At 60.0% G+C, this 20,114-nt stretch overlaps 1 protein-coding gene across 1 annotated transcript in view; it reads right to left on the bottom strand.

Moving 5' to 3' along the window:
• WNK2 (WNK lysine deficient protein kinase 2) overlaps positions 1-20,114 on the bottom strand; it is a 136,462-nt gene that overhangs the window by 66,749 nt on the left and 49,599 nt on the right. The window contains exons 10-22 of the mRNA XM_049632671.1: positions 18,932-19,151; positions 14,216-14,498; positions 10,066-10,268; positions 8,246-8,377; positions 7,769-7,960; positions 5,974-6,540; positions 3,763-4,056; positions 3,308-3,357; positions 2,422-2,590; positions 2,220-2,336; positions 1,856-2,026; positions 1,616-1,661; positions 1,045-1,164 (exon numbers count right to left, since the gene is read on the bottom strand). Of these exons, the coding sequence (XP_049488628.1) occupies positions 1,045-1,164; positions 1,616-1,661; positions 1,856-2,026; positions 2,220-2,336; positions 2,422-2,590; positions 3,308-3,357; positions 3,763-4,056; positions 5,974-6,540; positions 7,769-7,960; positions 8,246-8,377; positions 10,066-10,268; positions 14,216-14,498; positions 18,932-19,151 (2,564 nt within the window). The remainder of the gene's footprint in view (positions 1-1,044; positions 1,165-1,615; positions 1,662-1,855; positions 2,027-2,219; positions 2,337-2,421; positions 2,591-3,307; positions 3,358-3,762; positions 4,057-5,973; positions 6,541-7,768; positions 7,961-8,245; positions 8,378-10,065; positions 10,269-14,215; positions 14,499-18,931; positions 19,152-20,114) is intronic.

Below are 20,114 nucleotides of genomic sequence, written 5' to 3'. Positions count from 1 at the left end.
CCTCAGTGGATGGTGCATCCCGATGAACAAATCTGCTGTCCCTGACAGTAGCTACTTTTTTTTTTCAAATAAGTAAGGAAACTGGCTCCCAAAGGTTCTCTGAGATCAATGAACAGATGAGGGAATTAGGGTTTAAGTTGGGCACGTCCTATGAATCAAAGCATCACAATGAAAACTGACTTTATAAGAGTTTTTCTCCCTCTAGTTAACTGGGTGTGTGTGTATTAAATCAAGCATGTTCTTATTTTAAAACTGAGCCACTGCAGACAATGCTGCTGTTCCCCTGACCCCTCATCCAGGGTGGGCCAGGTCCTTTACCTGAGGTCACCAGGTCTGTTTATGGCTGTGCTGGGATTCTGTTATCAGGCTGACCTTTTCCCCATGGGAACAAACCTTCAGAAGTATAACAGAAGTCACTGGGAACTCATGATATAAAATGAAAAATGATTTACAAATATTTTTCACCCATGAGCCATAAAGTTAGGTCAAATTACATAACTGGCAACTTTCTCCTGCCAGCTTACAGGGAATTAAACCTTAATCTGTTCAAGTGATTATTTTCAGCCTCCCAAGGGACCACGGAATAAGGATTTAACGATCGCCCCAAGGGCAAGCTTGCTGGCATCTGTCCCCACACGGCCAAATCGGTATTAGTTCTCCTTGGGGACAATTTAAAATCAGAGTCTTAGTACTGAAAGGGACTTTCCCACTCCACCCCCAGAGTAAGCGGAGTAAGGAGGAGAGTGTCCTACAGGTGGGCCACACAGAGGGAAGAAATAGGAGGTGGGAGCCATCGCCCACAGCGGCAAGAGAGAGCAAGGTCAGAGTCCCTGGGCACACAGTTGAGCGGCCGGGTGCGTCACCTGCACGAGGACAGTAAGGGCAGCCCAAGGCTGAGCGCCACCTTGACTAGGTGGAAAACCAGGTGGACTTGATGAGGTCCACGAGCCATGCTGGGCTTTGGGGTGACGGTGCGGGCTGAGCCGGCACGCCGAGTGACCAAGCTACCGGGGAGAAGAGTGTGGAACTTCCAGCTGCTCTTACCTTGGCTGGCTTCTGGCTGCACGGAGCTCAGAGGAAGTGGCGGTGAAGGCTCAGGGGCCTCCGCCGCTGGGTGCTCAGCCACCGGGCAGATGATAAACCACCTCTTGCCCGTGTGCAGAACTACAGAGCAGAGCAAAACAGCAGGAGAGACAGAGTGAATTTCTCCCATGGCTGACAGGACCCCTCGCCATTGGCACCAGACCTGCTCTTCTCACACCAGTGGGGGGGCATGTGCAGCCCGCCTGGGGGGACTCCTCCCTGGAAGCCTGGGGCTCACACAACACCCTCAACACGAGCTTGTTCCCAGAACGTTGGCAATGCCATCAACAAAGGGGGGACAGAGGCAGCGGCCAGTCCATGCTGTGCTCAGTCCCCACCAGGGCCACACCCAGCTCCGCACCCAGCTCACCACACCCGCCAGCAAACCCCCCAGTTTCATGGCCGAACCCCCTTATGATATGCTCAACAGGGTCTTATCAAACGGCCAAGAGACAGAGAAGGGACAAGGACAGAAATGCCTCTTCCAGAGGTAGGTCAGGATGGCAGGTGTGGGCCCGGAAGGCAGACGTACCGTTCTGCTGATACACGGGGGCGTTTGCTTGGGACTGGCGACTCTCCTGGGAGGTAAAGGAGCAGAGATCAGCAGACCGTGTGGAACAAGAACCTCCCGCAGAGCCCAGCGTGGCCGCCCAAGGGGCCTCCGGAGCCCGGTCGACCCTCCCTGAGCCGCAAGCGCCCGCCCTCCGGGCCACCTCACCCAAAGCCGCGTGACCCGCAGACCCTCCAGCAGCCCGGCCCTCCCAGCACTCACCTCCCCAGTGCCCAGGCCGCAGGTGCTGAGGTGCGGCGGGCTGACCCCGGGGTCGGAGCCCCGGTCGACGTCCGCGTCCTCACTGAGCATATCCTCCGCCTTGTCCATGACGTCCTTCATCTGCTCGATGAACGTCTCTCGCTCGGCCTGCAGGATGAAGTCGTGCTCCACCTGCAACGTCACAGGCGGCCCTGCTCAGGCGGACACGCCGTGGGCCTCGCCGCACGAGCTATTCCCTGACGGGTGCACTTCCCTTCCGCCCCGCACTCAGCCCAGGGGCGGCTCGGTGACAGCAGCAGCGCCCCCCGGGGACAGCGGAAGCAGGAGATGGCCCTCCTGTGTCGGGGAAGACACCTGGCCTCACCATATAGGTGGCGATCTCGTCAGGCGCGTCCCCGTCTAGGTCAAACTTGAACGTCACCATCTTGTGATTGTGCGTCTCCAGCTGGCACTCCACCATCTTGTCGCCCGTGTTGCACACCTGCAGGACACGGGGGTGGTGAGACCGCGAGCAGGCCGCGTCCGGCAGCCCTGTGCCCACGGGCCTGCCCTGCCGGGCCACTCACGTTCAGGATGGTGAGCCGGGGGCGGCTGGCTCTCTCCTGGCGGGAGCGCGCACGCGTGGACCGGCGGTGATGTTTCCGGGCGGCCCTGCCCTCCAGCCTCCCACCACCAAATGCACCCTCACAGCTGTCGCTCATCTCTCTTCCAGAGGGAACGTCGGAGCCTCCGTAGCTGTGTGAAAACCCAACGTTACAGCCACCCGCAGACAGTCCTCACGCGAGATCAGGAAATAGCCAGAAAAGCTAGAGGATGTGAGGCCAGCCCCGATCCCACCTTCAGGGCCCCCAGCCCCCTCTCCCACCATAAGGCCTGTCCTCAGTGGCACTGGGGTCGTAGGGCTGTCTGACACGGGACCTTTGTCCTGAGTCTTGATCTGTGACTCGGGCCCAGCTGGCTCACGGAACACATGAGGATTAAGAAAATCCTCCCCTGTGCCTCAGTTTCCCCATCTGTGCAACAGGAACTCAACAACCACCTGGGGCCATAGCAGGGTTTGAGGAGGGATTGCACAGCACTGACTGGGGCTGGCACACCAGGACACATGAGTGCTTCCTGCATCCGGTTCCGTCCCCCAGTGTGACAAGCTCTATGGGTAGGCAAAGACAGGTGGCCAACAGCCACGGAGTCGGGAGGCTGGGGGCGTGGGCCACACTCGGCCCACTCTTTGCCCACTGCCTCCTTTTCTGGTACATGCTAGGCACCACAGACAGGTGCCAGGACCTGGACCCAGACCCCAGAGGACTTCAGAGAAGCTCCGCCAAGTCAGGCTCAGAAACAGGTGCTAGACGCTGTGACCGGCGAGGGCGAGGGTGGCAGGGGTCTGTGTGCAGCCTCAGTGCGGGAGGGTCTGGGTGGACATGGGAGCCCGCGGGCCAGCTGGGCCGGTACCTGTCACAGCTCTGCGGGGCGCTGGGCTGCTTCTCCTGAGAGGACTGCTCCTGAAACAAGACCACGGACAGGAGGATGGGTTATACTGGCTTCCCCACCACACAGCTGCACACGGCCTGCTGTCCCCCCACCTCGCCGACCCAGGAAGCTGACCACACAAGGTGGCAGGCTCGAGAGCTTCCGTCTCGTGGAATTCCTGAAAGCAAGGGCACACCGTTTGCCACCCCGCTGCGGTCATCCCCTCAGGAGAGCACACGGGCCTTCCCATCCTCCCGAGGGAGCACCACAACTCTCCTAGCGGGAGCGGAAAAACAGCGCCTACAGCTGTCACAGGGGACACTTCCACCTTCCTGAGTGTGTCCCAACTTCCAGGGTGGAGACCTAAGACCGCTGCTCAGGGGGCTACTGGGGTCAGGGGTGGGGGAGTGCAGGGGGCAGGGGGCAGGGGCACATACCTCCGGGGCCGGCTCCACCGTCAGCTGCACAGCCGGGCAGGGGCTGGCGACCCCGAGCCCGGTGGGTGGTGGTGGGTGGGAGGTGGGCGGCAGGAGCGGCGTGGTCTGGACAGGCAAGTTCTGAGAGGCCGCCACCACCACGGGGGCCAGGGAGCTGGGGAGCTGAGGCAGCTCAGGGACAGGAGGCGGCAACACTTCGGGCAGAGGTGGGGAGAGGATGGCGGCTGGCACGGGTGCCGTGGGGACCTGGGCGGTGACATCCACAGCGTATGGAGGCGGGTGGCCAAGCAAGATCTGGGGGCACAGGGGACAGGGAAGCCAGTTGGAGTGCCAGCCATGCCTCTGCCAAGAGGTGGGGGGGGGGGGGGGGGTCCTGGGCCAAAGCAGGTGCTTCCTGGTCCAGGCAGGCGCACCCACTCAGGGCTGGGTGATGGGCGTTCCTCTGCAATCTGGCCCCTGGCCCCAGGACACGTTAACACACACATTTAGCAGTAACCGCTAACAACGGGCACTTCCAAGTCCTCGTCTCTGTGCCATGAAACCTAAAACCACACTTCACTTCCGAACTTAAGTCCAGCTGAGAAGCTCTAATGGTGGCCAGTACTCAGCAATGGACAGGACTCCCCAGGGCCACCAAGGGACCTGACCCACACACTGCCCCAGCCTTCCGTCAGCTACGTGCGGGAGGAGCGAGGACTTCGGCCTGCAGAGGGCGGTTCGGGACACGGGCTGGGCTCCTCACAGACCCTCTAAAAGCTCCCGGTGGGACAGCTGAGAAAACAAGGCAGAAGGTGGGCCCCCATGCGAAAGAGCAGGAGCCTCCATCCCGCCCTGCCTCCAGGTTGAGGTCAGGAACACGAAGGCCCGCTACTAGCCATGCTGGCGTGGGGATCGGCTGTGAAAGCCACAGCCCCTTCTCCTCCGGAAGGACCCCCAGCTGCTGTGTTCACGGGAATCTTCTCTCAGTGCAGGGAGGCCGTGAGGCGGCCAGCCCGGCCCGTCCATAAACCAGACGCCAGGAGGCCGCCAGGCATGGCCAACAGCCTGTGGGCGCACGGCGCCTGCCCCAGCTGCCGGCTGAGCCAGCGACCCACACACCAGGCCAGAAGGCAGAGAGGCACCAGTCCAGGCCCTGACATTGCAGACCCCAGGCCTCCACGTCGCCCTTGGCTTTCTGCAAACAGCCCCGACCGGTTGAGCGGATGTCACCCCAACTAACGGGCCAGGCAGGTGCTTGTTCCGTTGGGTGCCAGACTGCTGCATCTCCTCTGCCCCCTGCTGTCAACACAAACCAGCCCTTCTGTCACCAACACATCCTTTCTGGAATCAGGCATTGAGAATCAACGGCCAGGAGGACCTGTGTGCCCTCCAGATGCGGGGTCTTACTCGAGACTAGAGAGTGCAAAGTGACACCTGCTCCTCCACGCGCATTGGGGGTAGATCTTCAACATGAGGCCCAAGGGGGGCTATTGGCCCCAGCACACAGGAGAGGGATCTTAGCTCAGAAGGCAAATAGCTCGCTGCAGCCACACAGCTGCTGAGACTTGGGGCCCGGGGGGTGGGGGGGGGAGGCCCCAGGTGACAGGCCCCACTCCCGCTCCTCTCCTCACGTGAGGTTGGAAAACAGCTTAGAGCTCCAACAGGTGCATGGAGTCTTGGGAAGGCCAGCCCTTCACTGTCCACACAGCAAGCCACCTAGGGTGCCCATCTGACCCCAGGGGTCATCCCTGTCTGGTCTGGCCAGCCTGAAACCCACAGCTGTGTGCCCTTAGCACCGCCTGTCTGCTTCCTCAGAGCCCCGTCTGCCTCGCTCCCTGGCTGCTGGGATGGGGGTGAGCCACTAGCTGGCTCCCAGGTGCCCCCCCTGGAGTTGACACGGGCTCTAGACCCCGCCTGGAGAAGGCATGGCCAGGGACCCCATCATCATCACCACCACCATCACCAGCAGCAGCAGCAGCTAACACTGACCCTCTAAAGAGCCCAATAGTGGAAGCATCAGTCACCCCAACTCCCGCAGCTGCAACTCTGGATACAGCAGGCATGCTACACGCGGCATGAGAAGCCACAGCCGAGGGACAGAACTGCCCGCTCGCCCACCCCTCCTCCTCCCCCGGGTCTACGGAGAAGCAGAGGCCAGAGAACCTCTCTGGGTCAGCAGCTAAGGCCGTCTTCCGGGACCTGAGGGCGGGCCCTGCGTGGCAGGTGGATTACCTGGCTCCCCGCCCCACCTGCCGCAGCGGCCTGCTCTGGAAGGTGTGTGATGCTTGGCTGGTGGGGCTGCGGCAGCGTGGGGGGCGCAGGCTGGGACGGGGCAGCCCGCACGTTCTGCGCCGCGTGGAGGGGAGAAGGCGGGACGTCGCCGGGCACCATCTGCGGAAAGGCTGCCGGGTACACGGGCTGGGCCGGGAGCTGAGCCACAGCGGCCGGGTGAATGGACAGGGCGGCCACACCCTGCGGGGCCACGGCCAGCAGAGGGATGGCGGTGGCGGTGGCCGCCACGTTTGGCACAATGGTCCGGCACGGCACGGCGAGCGGCGCCCCGGTGGGGTGGGGCAGCTTGACCGCCTGCAGGGGCAGGGCTGGTGACGCGGGCAGGGGGGCGGCGGCGGCGCTGAGCGGGAGGCTTGGCAAGATGACGGCGGGAGAGAAATACTGAGAGGGAGCGGGGATGGAGGGGACGGCGGGCCCGGTGGCGGCCGGCAGGTCGGGCAGAGCTGTGGAGAGGCTGTCCATGGAGGCCAGGGGCGCAATGGGCGGCCCGACGGGAAGCGGAGGCACCTGAAAAACACGGGAGCACGCCAGCCTCACCAGGGCTCGCTCGGCCCAACGCCCGCCCCACACCCACCCGACACGAGTCCTCCCGCCCCACGCCCACCGACGCACGCCAGCCCCATAACAGTCCTCCCGCACCACGCACGCCTGACGCACGCCCCGCCCCCCGCCGGCCCACCCCGCCCCCGCCTGATGCCCCCACCACCAGCCCCGGCACTTCAGGCAGCTGCTGCAGAAAGGAACCAGCCGGCAGCTCGGACACGAGGGCTTGGAGCAGCGACTCCCGGCTTCGCAGCTTCCGCACGTTTTCCTTCGAGAGCCAGCACCGTCCACACCACCAGACTGGCCCCCAAGATCCGAAATTACTTTGCCTAACACCCCCAGTCTGAACACACTCACACGGAGACCAAACTCTGGAGGGCTGTCTCAGGGGAAAGCATATCCAAGACCCCCCACGTGCTGGGGCCATGCCCCACAGCGGTGCTCTGGAACCTTCCGGGTCTGGTCTTCCATCCTGCAGACACCCGCTATCTGGCCTCCTGGAATCAGCACTTAACACATTTCGGCGGATTCTCTCTTTAAAGCCTTTCCAGTGGCCAACATGTGAGCATCGTCACATAATGCCCGTCTTCCCGCGATTATCAAGCAACAAAAGTCTGCAAGCCAACTTCTACCTATCCGAAAAGCCACTCAACACTGTTACCGCCAGAAAGGGAACAGCAGCTTAACTAGACGGTGACTGTGATGAGGACGAGACCAGGTGACAAGACTCTCCCATGGGCTTCCGCAAACCGTGGGGACGCTCACACCTTCAATATGTGGCACAGTTCCCTTCTGCATCCCACCAACGTGGTGTGATGGGACCGTGACAGGTACACCGTCGATGGCATTAACCCCAGCAACAGCACCCAAGCACCGTGTACTATCCAGTGTCCCCGGTCATCTGAGGCCCTGGACTCACAATGGGCACAGCCTTGGGTGGCCCCATGATAGACCGTGGCCATAGCTTTGTGCTACACCCTGGCTCCCGTGGCCCTGACCCTGGGCCGAACCTCTCTCTGTCCTGGACGTACTTGGGAGAGACGCCCAGGGCAGATGGGCACGGCCACCCCAGCCCCAGGGAGTGCTCCCATCCCGAGGACCCATGAGCACTCACAGCCCGGAGTATGAAGAGCGGCCAGCCAGGCTGGGGGCAAAGGCAAGGTGGAGGGCAGTGCGGGGAGGGGGATTTTACCTGAGCAGGCACCTGAGGCAGAGGCTGCAGAGGTGCTGGCGGCATCTGGAGGGGCTTCAGCTGAGCGGGGGCCACCACCTGGGAAGTCGGAGCTAGGTAGGGAGGCAGATGAGGGGGCACCGGCTGGAGGGGGCCCACGGGCGGTGGGGCCAGGACAGGGGGCAAGGGCGCCGGCTGGGCCAGTGGAGGAGGCTGGAGAGAAATGCGGGGGGAGGCTTCCCTTAGATCAGCATCCTGCTGAGCCTCCCCCACCCCAACATGTGCACACACACCCAGCCCGGAGCCTGAGACACGCATATCTGAAGGCATCGTTCTGTGTAAGCGGGGCTCTTCCAAGTGCTATGGATCTATAAACCCCACTCCCATCTGCACCCCAGGTGCCGGGCAACCACAGAGAAGGAGCAGAGGGGACCCAGGCCAGCAGAGTTCGCTGCACATCCAGGGTGGTGGCTGTGAGCAAGGGCAGCCCACACTCACCTGCTGGCCAGCAGGCACAGGCTGGCCCGGGCCCGTCGACACGGGAGCAAAACTTATGGCTGGCTCCGGGAAATGCTGCTGCGGGAGCGGAGGGCGGGCTGGGGGCGGGATGGAGCTCCCCGGCAGTCCAGGCTGCAGAGAGCACCGAGAGCCACTCACCAGCTGCCCTCAGGCCCCCCACCCAGCTCGAGCTCCACAGCCACAGTGACCTGCCACCCGCTCCCCATATGCCTCTCACTCTTTTAGGGACTCGCCTGGGCACAGAACTTGGCAGAAGTGAGATGTGGTGGTCCCTAAGCTGAGAACAGCCACTACTCCCAACCAAGGAATGTTCTGGAATTTCAGGTCTATGAGACATTATGCAATCATGAGAAAAGAACACCATAAAGGCTTTGCAGAACCGGGACATTCAGTGGGAGAGAGAGATGAATGAGCTTGCTTTTCATCTATGGGACCGTATGAAACACAGACCCGCAAATACATCACAAGCAGGGTTCGGGAAAGCGAGACCAGATAGTGGGACAGAGCCGGGATCTTCAGTGACTCGGCCGCCAGAGTCCCCATCGCCAGTGGCAGCACAGACCCAGAGTCCACGGTCTGAGCGCTGGGTGTCTGACACTGTTAAGGAAGAGCTGCTCACATGCCCATTTTTACGTGTAATGATGTTGTCAGGTTCTGTTTTCAAGAACCTGATCCTGCAGATGTACAGACTGACGTCTTTATGGGCAAAACACTCTTCTGAGATTTACTTCAAATACGGAGATGGGAGATGCAGGTGGGGGCTGTGGGGGCACAGGTTTGGACACAGGAAAGATGTCCGAGGCCGACTCGGAAAGTGCTTCGGTTTTCTGGGTGACGGGAACTGCCAGGCCTCACCGCTCACTGTGTCCTCAACAGAAATGGCTTTATGAAAGGACGGGGGGGGGGGGGACGAGCTCCCCTCTGTGTTCACCTGAAGCCACCGTGCAGGAACCGCAGCCATGTGCCCAGGGGGAGCCCCGCACGCAGGATGGGCCACCCAGAACCAACTGCCACCACTGTGAGGTGACAGTCCGCCTTTCCCTACGTGAGTTTCTGCTGCCGTTTAAAATCCTGCTTCACTTCATCTCGTGAAACCAGCAAAGCCACAAACGGGAGCTGGAAACGAGTCCAGGATTCAGCAGACACAAACGCCCTCCAGAGGGACCTTCTGAGCCTGCCCGACGGCCCAGGCCCACAAGACGGGGACCGGTGCTCAGGCGGCAGCAGCTGGACCCTTGGGAAGGGGGCCTAGGGGCCTGACTCTCCCTCCGGACCCCCCTCCACAGCCCAGCTCTGCAGCTGTGAAGCATGGGGTTCATCTGGGCATAAATCAAATCAAATTGAAGAATAAAGGCCGGCTCGGACCCCCCTCCCACCCCCTCCCCCCGGCTGTTCCTGCTTCACCCATGAGGCTCCGCCTCCGCACCTTACAAGTTACCCTACAGGTCTGTCAACCGTGGCTGAACACGTTCCCCACAGTTCTGCCGTCCTCGTGCTTCTAACGTTTAACGGCTGCGTGGTGTCCAGTGGAGAGCTACCCGGGGACACGTACGACCCCCTCAGCGGGGCCAGACACGCAAGCGAACCAGCCGTGTCGTTACTAGAAACGATGCCAGCTCCGCCACAGCCACGAAGCTCTGCGGTCTGGGCTCCGCGCTCCTGTTCTCCCACCCAGTGGGCCTTTCAGCGCACAGCCCCCAACGTCCCAGCAGGGTGGACCTCCCCGGGGCCTGACCACGGGCCAGCGCAGCCTGGGCTGCCCGTGGGGCTCCAGGCCACGGGGGGAGGGGCTGACTCACCACGGCAGGCTGCTGGTAGGGCCCCAGCGAGGGCAGGCTGTACGGCAGGACAGGCCCGTCACTCGCGCTCACCGGGGGACTGCACACGCACTGAGTCGGGGGCGGGGCCGCGTCCGCCAGCGAGCCCAGCACCGCACTCTGCTGGCTGCTCTGAGAGTCCGAGTACACGGTGGAGCCCTGGCCGCTGTCGAACGTGCTATCCGCTGGGAAGGACAAAGGCACGGCTCAGAGCAGACGCCCCCAAACACCACCCCACGCACTCTACACACGGTCTGGGGACCGCGACCGTGCTCAGACACGATGCTCAGCCGGCCCCCTGCGCTCTCCCGCAAACCCGGACCTGGCCAGGTTTCTCAGTCACCTGAGCACTTAAGTGCTTATCGTTCTAGACAAATCACTCTAGGACGATGGGGGGCAGGGGCTGGAACCCACCCGGGGATGCCCTGGCGCCCCACCCCAATGCTGTCCAGGGGCCATCCGCCATGGGCACCACGGGTCCCAGGAGGGCACCTGACAGCATCCTCTGCAGGAAGTGTGTCCACCCTGGCTACAGACAGGGCCCTCGCCTGTTGCCTGGCCCGGCTGGAGAGCGAGAGCTCGGCAAGGGGCCTTAGGAGGCTGACAGAAGCTAGGAGAGGCTACAAACTAGGGTCCTGTGGCAGAAGCGACGCTCATCCGTATTTTACGGGGCGGGGACTCTGGCCACCTTCACCACCACGACAAAGAGCACAAAGCAGGAAAAGCTGAGTCCAAACCTGGCCCTCACATCACGGGCCCACCCGTAACCCAGCTGGAAAATGGGGCAGGCGAGGCCCCACCCCGCAGAGAGGCCGAGAGGAGGTGGCTCCCCGCACCAGTGCCACGGCGGAGGGAGCCACCCACACACCAGGCACAGACAGGCCCCGTGGCCACGGGCTCGCCTCCCCGAATCACAGTGGGGACGACAGGCCGCCTGCATGGTCAGGCCACTGAACGGTGAAGACAAAATCCTGCTTGAAATGGCACCTTCTGCTTCCTGCTTCCAGACTCCAGAATGTACACGGACACTGTGGCTTCCCACCCGCAGCACCAAGCACGTCTACAGGGCGCCTCGGAGAGCCAGCATTGTGTCCATTTGTAATTTAAGCGAATGGAGTAAAAGGGAATCCTGCTGGCTTTACATCAAAGTCATTTTTTCCCAGGGGCTCATCAGGGTCCGCTCTAACCTGGGAGGACACGAGAGCCCCAAGGTCTATAACTGCACGGAACCCATTAGACACGCGGTGACTTTCAGTGAGCAGTTGGTGGTCATTTCCTCCTGCACACAGAGACAGAGACGTGGACACATACAGAGACACATGCAGACAAACCTAGAGACAGAGACAGACACACAGAGACATAAAGAGACACATGCAGAGAGAGACACAGAGGACAAAGACATACAAAGAGACACACGCAGAGAGACCTACAGACACATGCAAAGAGATATACATAAACAGACACGCACAGAGACACAGAAAGAACACACTGAGGGACAGAGGGACAGAGACACATGCAGAAAGACTACAGAGACAGACACACAAAGAGACCTACAGAGACAGACACACACAGAGACATGCACTGAGACACAGAGACACAGAGAGACATGCAGAAACAGACACAGAAACAGAGCAATAGAGACAGACACACACAAGACAGAAACACAGAAACACACAGTGTGTGCACAAGAAAAAGAGTATGTACAGACTTGGCAAATTTCATATAAACCAACTTTAACCATATATGAAACATTTTACTTTCTTAAGCAGAATGTGTTTAATACCCAAACTATGGAGAGACCCCAAATGCCCACTGCAAATGAATGGATAAGATATGATATATACGTGCATATATACATATATGTATATGCATGTATGTGTATGTATATATGTGTGTATATATATATATACATACATATAATGGAATATTACTCAGCCATCAAAAAGAATGAAATCTTGCCATTTGTAATGATGGAGTGAAAATGTATCATGCTAAGTGAAATAAGTCAGATTTCACACATATGTGGAACTTAAGAAACAAAACAGATAAACATACAGGAAAGGAGGGAAAGAAAAGAGAGCGAAACAAACCACAAAAGACTCTTAATGATAGAGAACAAACTGAGGGTTGACAGAGGGAGGTAGGTGGGGGATGGGCTGGATGGGGTATGGGGACTAAGGAGGGCACCTGTGATGAACACTGGGTGTTGTATGTACGTGATGAATCACTGAATTCTACTCCTAAAAAAAATAAAGGGAATGTGTTATTTCTAGAATTAAAAATTTAGGGCACCTGGGTGGCTCAGTTGGTTAAACATCTAACTCTTGATTTGGGCTCACATCATGATCTCATGGTTCGGGGGTTCGAGCTCTCAGCTGGGCTCTGTGCTGACAGTGTGGAAGCCTGCTGGAGATTCTCTCTCCCTCTCTCTCTGCCCCTCCCCTGCTCACATCCTCTCTCACTCTCTCTCTCTCAAAATAAATAAGTAAACTTAAAAAAAAAATCTTTTAAACCTACTGACAAAGTGCCTTCTTGCAGTCACTGGGTGCTGGCCCACACCTTCTCAATGAACTTGATCTGGGCTGAGGTGGGCAGCTTGTGGTGGAGAACCCCACAGCGTGATGTCTGCTGTACCTTCTGACATGCGTGCGTCTGCCCACCCACCTTGCTACTCAAGATCAGGTCCCTTTTCCAGTGATGTGTGTGCAGCCCGGACCCCGTCATCTCACCTTCACAAAGCACAGGGCTTTTGTGTGTGCGAGTATGCTCAGTACGTTGTGGACACCCATGTGTGTGGGTTCTGCTGCGTGCACACGTGTGCATATATGCACATACGTGTGGGTGCACGTGAATGATTCTATGCACACATTATCTCTGGAAGTTACCATTAAGAGACAGGCAACATCAGTGGCCTCCAAGGAGGAACAGTAACTGACCTCTGCTGCACACCCCCTAGTACGGTCTGAATTTTACACGACGCGACCACGTTATCTGCTTTACAGAACTCACAATGAACGCACAGAACCGCCCTGGATCGACAGGCAGACCGTGTCTGCAGACAGAACGCCCACCCATGCTGAGCCACCGTGCGATCCGTGTCTGCACGGCAGGTCGAGTCTGTGCAGGGACAGCTGACCCCGGCAGACTGCGTTCCAGGTCCGGGTGTCTCTCCTGCCTAGAAACTGTTCAAACAGCCAGGTGTTTGGTGTGTGAAGTGTGCCCGATACAGAGAGCCTTTTCCCACGCGAAGTTTATGCCCGTTGATTAACCGCTGGCTTATCAAAAAGTGGGATGAGGACGCAGTGCCCGTCTTCTCCAGAGCACGCCAGCGGGTCGGGAGGAAGCCGGAAGCAAGCACGCGGTCTCTGAGCAGCAGCTAGCTACTGGTTTGAATTTCAGTAGCCTACTTTGAAGAACGTCACTATTGTTTTAACGATAAATGACGTGCTCCTATTAAATCAATCGAACAGGAGATTTTGACCTCTCCACACGAACAGCCTAAAAACGTGGCCCAGGTAGGCTACAGTCATACTCAGCACTTATTCACAGAATGGGCAGAAGGTGCCACGTCCTCAACCCTCAGCCCACAGCTGGATTTTTAGGCTACTAGCAGCAAAGGCAGGCCATTCTTCTGCCCAGACTTGCAGGAGACCCTCTGTTCCCTCTCCCAGTCATCCGGGACTCAGTGTGATTCCCAACAAGCCATCAGTGATACCCTGGGAAACAGGGTGAAGGTGCCAAAGGTCGGGCACTAGAAGGGAGATAACCTCGGGGACATGTAATCCTGGCAGCAAAGGTCACGGCTGAGAGCGCCAGGACCACGGGAGACTGCAGCCGTTCTCGGCCCCAGGGCAGTGGTGTCCCGGCGGGGATGCCCCCACCAGGCCCCGCGGCCAGGACTGGCCTCGACACGGAAGCAGTAGCTGGATGAGCCACTCCATCCTACTGGCTTGGGGCACGGGAGGTTCTGGATCTCTCTGCACATTTGTCCCCGCCTGTCCCGAGACGCTAGGCTTCCACGAGCCAAAGACACCCCAGTGCCCTCCGGCCCCAGGGAGAGCGCTCGCCCGCACCTCCGGTCCGCACCTGAGGCGCGGGCTGGGGGCGCGGGCGCGGGGAGGACGGCACTCACAGGCCAGGGAGGTGGCGCTGGCCGGCAGCGCGGCAGGCAGGAGGTGCTGGTCTGCCTCGGGTTCCTCGGGCTCCGGCGGCCCAGCCTTGGCGTGGTAGGTCACCTGGACCTGCAGGGGTGCGGGCGGGCCCCTGGCCTTGTCGGGGCTGCCTGGGTCCCGCTGCTCCGGGGGCTGCAGCGCCGGCCAGATCCTCTCTCGCCGCCACTGGATCAATGCTACTCGGTCGCGGATGGACTTGGCCACAATCTTCACGTCGCTCTCGTGGAAGAATCCCGACTCGATCTGCAAAGGGCGGTGCCACACCATTACCAGTCACCTCCCATTCACAGGATTTCTGCAGAAGCCCCTCTCAGGCCCCACCCTATCTCTCACCCGCCTGGAAGGAAGTGCCCTCCTGCCAACTGAAAATCTGCAAAAAGCACAGCCCTCTGGACCTGCACAGTGCCGCTCCTGGGACAGCGAGGCTGCAGCAGGTACGTGTGCCCGCGGGATGAGTGCAGGGAGGGGAGGGACCCTAAGCTGCCTCTGGCCGGACAGCTCTCCAAAAACGCACAAAGGGAAGGGGGTGCACCGTGTAACTTGAGACAAGGGGGGACGGGGGCACCCATGCCCGGAAAACTCTGAACCCAGGAGAGCATTTGTGAAGGAGCCCCGGATCTCTGGGAAAAGTCACAGCTCTCCCAGAGGACACCGAGGGCAAAACCACGAAGCAACGGAGGCCCATCTCTGCCCCATCACCGTGGGAGCCTCGTGTGGAAACGGAGAAAGCCAGAGCACAGAACTTTTGGCACCTATCGGGAGACGAGCGAACTCACGGCTTTCAACATACAGCAGACATACGTGTGCATAGATGCACACATGAGCGTGTGTGCAGGCGACAGAACACCAGCTGGGCCCGGGGTGGTGCCCGGAGTCTGGCCAGTGTGAGAGCTGAGCTCCCCACGGAACAGTGGTTTCAGGCAAGAGAAGGAGGAGGGGCCTAGACACCTCACTGTGCCTGAAAGCAAGCCACACTCAGAGAACGAGGAACGAAGGATGCGTGGGAGGACGCGGGCCAGCACCCAGCACCTCCACGGTCCAAAGGCACACGTGCTGGGCATCAAAACACACAGTGACGCCGTGATGGCCTGAGGAGCATGTCCACCAATGCACATGGCGGAGAGCACAAGTGACCTGTGGCGGCAGGAGTGACAGGTGTCACTGTTGGTATGAGGTTACACAGGACACCACATGTGTGGTCTCTGTCCGCCCCTCCACACCCTCCCGTGGATCTCGGGCTCACGGGAAGCCATGTCACGAGTGGCCTATGGAACAACCCACCGGCTGGAAACAGTGGCCTGCCAGCAGCCAGGTGAGTGACACAGACGCCGAAAGACCCTTGGCCCCGGTCAGCCGTGGATGACGCCCCGGCCACATGGCGTGGAGGACCCAGAGCCAGAAGGACCCCCTAAGCCGCCCAGATTCCTGAGCGCAGGGACAGTGTGAGACCACACACGTGTACAGTGCTGCATTTGGGGTAAAGTACTATGTGGTCATGGGTAACTCACCAACAAAACTGTGAGTCCACGGAAACGCAAATAAATGGAGAGGACACAGTCACGAGGTACACCCACCCACCACTTCCTAGGAGACTGCTGGCAGACGCCCCTCAACCAGGCGATCAAAGGGCACGTGCTCAGTGGGCTGGCCCTGGTGGGGACACAGCCCCACGCCAAGCACTCCCACAGACACACTGACATGACCACAATGGAGCCACGCAAGGTGGTCACCGGATGTATCCTTCATGGCAAGACAACTAAAGATAGACAACAGGGGACCCTGAACAGGCCTGAGTGGCTCTCCCCATTCTGATGGCTGGGGTGGCCAAGTAGAACGGTGGAAAAGAGACACGGGCGTATTCGGGGTGATGGGGCATCAGGTCTGGACATCATGTCAAATGGTTCTCTTTGGTACGTTTGCAACTTTTCTGTAAGTGTGGGACTGATAACTTCACAATCTCATTTCAGAAAACAACCCCGCTGGACAGAGCAAACCATGTCAAAATCCCGCAGACCTCTCGGCAGCCAGCCTCCCGCCAGACTGGGGCCCCGGGCGGCAGGGTGAGTGCTGGCACTCGGCCAGGATTCTCACGAGGGGCTGGGGCTGAGGTCAGTGCCGCCCACTCACCTGCCAGCCCACCATAGGGCCGCCCTGACCAGAGGCCACGGACGAGAAGGCGCCCCGCGGACACACCTGCCTGCTGCTTCTATTTTCTGCCCATGGCCCAGTTTTCCTTCCATCTCTGTCCTCACGGTCACCCCCTGGTGATCCTCTCTAAGGTGTTTCTTCTATTTTTTCCCGGATGGGGAAAATTTAGCCCCATTCTTTACCACAATGCAATGTCGACTGCACCAAGGCCATGAAGGCAGAAGAGGGGGTGCACAGACACGGGGAGCCCGGGCCAGGCTGTGAGCCCCTTCTCCGGGAGTCCTCACAAGGGATCACTTCCAGGCCAAAGCCAGCCCAGGGGACGGGTCCTTCTCACCCCCGGTGATCTCGATCTCGTCCCCTACGCCCCGTGAGCCACCTGCTAGAGGTGGCTGGTTTTAGACTGTGACATGGGCGCTGGCATTGCAAAGAAGTAGGTGTGTTCAATTATAGCTGTTGGTATGTGGCCACCCAGGGCAGCCGGGGGCGGTGAGCCCTGCAACAATGCCCCACTGGGGCTCCTGATGTCAGATCTGGTGTTTTACGGTGGGCCTTCGGGAAGGTCCCGGCCAGGAGCCGAAGCCGCAGGCAGACCCGGCCCTGGAAACGCAGCCACTTTCAGCTCGACACTGGCAGCTCCCGAGGCACCAGCTCGTCCTGCTCCCGGAGTGGAGGGGGCATGCATCATTCCATCATCTTTAACTGAACACAGCAATGCGCAGTCGGCGAGAACGTCCTGCTGCTTGTAGGACGCTCCTCAGAAAAAGTGTGGGTCCCTAGGGTCTCCATCGGGAACGCGCGGACGCTGCCCAGAAAGTCCAGCCAAGGGCCAGGGGCTCGCTGAGGGCAGGCGAGGCGGCAGGCCCAGCATGGGCCGGAGACAGAGGAGGCCGGGCATCTCTGTGTTGAGGCAGAGAAGGGAGAAGTCGCTCACGAGAGTGGGTGTTCCCAAAAAGGCCTCGGGCCGAGTGTGGCCACCACCCCGCCCTACAACTGAAGAGCTGGAGGAGGTGCCTGGTCCAACTGTGGCAGACGACATCACGTGGAATCCATCTGTGCCGCGGTCCGTCGTCCTCGTGCATTGCTGTGGCCCTTGACCTGCGTGGGGCTCCCGCCAGAATCCATCCTGGGCAGGGAGGCTCCCCGGGCGTGTGGAGCAGGTGCCACCAGGCTTACAGGGAGGCGGACAGCTGCCTGCCCCCAGGCCTCCGGAGGTGCCCACACCGGCCCGACCTGGCCGGCCCTGACAGACACACCCCTCACGGCAGCCCCAGGGACCCGCATCATCTCCAGCAGGGCCACCCCTGGCCACAGCCTACCTCCTGGCCAGGTCCCTCTCCCTGTGGGTCCCCAGGACATGTGGCACTGGACCCTCACTCCTGGGCCACCGGCCTGCACATCACCCAGCTCGTCAATGCTTGTGCTTTAAATTTTGGAAGGTGAGAGGGGACCGCGGCGCTGTAGGTCAAGGAGGAACAAGGGTCCTGAAGTCAGGGCACTGACGTGCCCACTAACTGCAAGTCGGTACCTAGCGACCCAACATCCGCTCGGGCGTGTGAGCCACACAGCCCCGTTCGATCTACTCACAGCAGTGCTGCCCCGTTTCTGGGCCCAGGGATGTGACCGGCAGCTGGGGAGGTGAGGGTGGTCCCGTCCTGGGCTCCGGGCCATCAGCAGGATGTCATGCTCACCGTACATGTGGGAAGCAGCAGAGGACCAGCCACCATCCAGGGCGCGGTGAGGCCCTGGCTGGCCGTGCAGCAACCGTTCTGCTACCACTGCCCCGATCCACCCACAAGGCCATGGACTCCTCACGTGCTGTGTTCACAGGCGCCCTACGCCCACAAAGCCGAGCCACAGCCCGTGGCCCACATCTTACACGGCACAGCCAGCCTCAGTTTCCTCCTCCGAGCAGGGGCTCGAGGAATGACGTGGCCTCCCAGCCCACCCTCCAGAGCCACAGTCCACTTCCTCCTCCTTAAAACCCACCCGGGGCCAGGGAGTCTAGAGAACCCACGAGCTGTACCCTGGGAGGCACTACGATTTTGCCAGGCGTGCTAGATGCAGGAAAAGAGGGCGTGCACTTCTGTGCCGACGAGAGGCACGGCCTAGCACTGCCTCCCCTGTGGCGAGCACGCGGATTTTCACTCAAGCTCACTTTCTACGGCAAAAATCAGCAGCTCCTTTCTCACACACACCTCTCCTGCAGCATTGCAGCGGGACCCAGTGCCCTCAGCAACAAAGGGACAATCAAACCAAAGCCACATTCACACAAAAGCAGCAAAACCCTGGTCAAAACCCGGGCCTTTCCCGATCCACCCAAGCCCCCAGTCCCTCCCTGCACGGCTCCACGGGACCCCTCACCGTGCTGCCTTGGAGCCCCCCCCCCCCCCCCCCCCGCACGCTCGCCATAGGGCCACACCCCTGCTCTGACCTCGTCCTGATCTTTGGAAACCACACGCTTTCGCGGAATACCCCGCATCTACCGGTACCCGCCACCCGCCCTCCGCAAGCGAGAGTCATGGTACCATCTCCTGCGCCACACCATCCGGCGTCTCCTTCTCCAGGTCAAAGGTGAACTCTATGGCCCCGTTGTCCTTGGGCTTGCCCTTCAGTTTCTTGGGGTCCTCAACCCAGAGCCGCAGGGCGATGCTAGACTTCCTGCCGTGGTCCTCCTCTGCCAGCTCCACCCTCACTCCCGTGTCCTCCGCGAAGAAGGCGTGGCTCAGCAGGTCCTTGATCTCGTACCTGAGGAGGGGCAGTCGATGGGCACGGTGAGGGCAGGCCTGCTGGCAAGGCACTAGACAAAGCGCCAGGGCCCTGACCCACCCCGCTCCTTCCAGAAGGTTCTCCGACTATACTATCCAATGGGCAGGCTCTGTCCTCCAGGGCAGCACGCAATAGTTTATTCCCAGGGAAGCGGAGAAGATTACACCTGAACGCAGCTCGCTGCAGAGCTTTCACGGCTTCTTTTTTGTCTCATTATGAAAAGTAAACACCCCTATCAAGAGAGACTCAGAAGTGAACAGTTTCTAGACCGGGCTCTGCACGGCGCAGATAGGCCTGTGGAAGCGCTGGTGAGCCCCCAGGTGCCATGGAGACTCGTGGCCCCAGGTGAGGCTGAACCTGTTGGGGGGAGGGGGGGGGGGGCGCAGTCCAGGCTCCCAGAAGCAGGGGGTGCTCAGGGGCCTTCCAGAGTTCCTCAGGATGGGGGTGGGTCAGCTGCTGGGCAACGTCATGGCAACCTCTCCCCATCCCTGAACACTGAGTTCCCTTCTTCCCAGGGTCCTGTCTGTTCCAGCAGCCCCTCCCTGATTACTGCAGAGGGCACCTCAACCAATGGACAGGCGGAGCCCACACCCCATGCGCGGTCACCACACAGGAAAAGGGGAGTAGAGGTCAGGGCCCCTGCCAGTCCCGGTCTGGAAGGTGGTCTTGCAGGGTCTGCTCTGAGAATTCTTTGCTTCCAGGTGGTTGTTTCTATACCTCTCTAATATGACTTACATTTCACAACTTTTTACTGTTTTTCTTAAAAAATAAAATGTGATAACCTGCAGGGAGCAGGAGAGAAAGCCCAAGGATCAGAAAAGGATCCCTGAGAGACGATGGCAGCAGATATCAAGGGTGAGGACAGTGACAGGGTGGCCATGTGCTATGTGCACAGGGGTGGGGAGGGCACACAAGGGGGCAAGGAAGAGTGTGGGGGGGGGG

This window comes from Panthera uncia, chromosome D4 (genome assembly GCF_023721935.1).
Source record: "Panthera uncia isolate 11264 chromosome D4, Puncia_PCG_1.0, whole genome shotgun sequence".
Classification (NCBI taxonomy): domain Eukaryota; kingdom Metazoa; phylum Chordata; class Mammalia; order Carnivora; family Felidae; genus Panthera; species Panthera uncia.
This window is presented reverse-complemented; position numbering and strand designations above follow the sequence as displayed.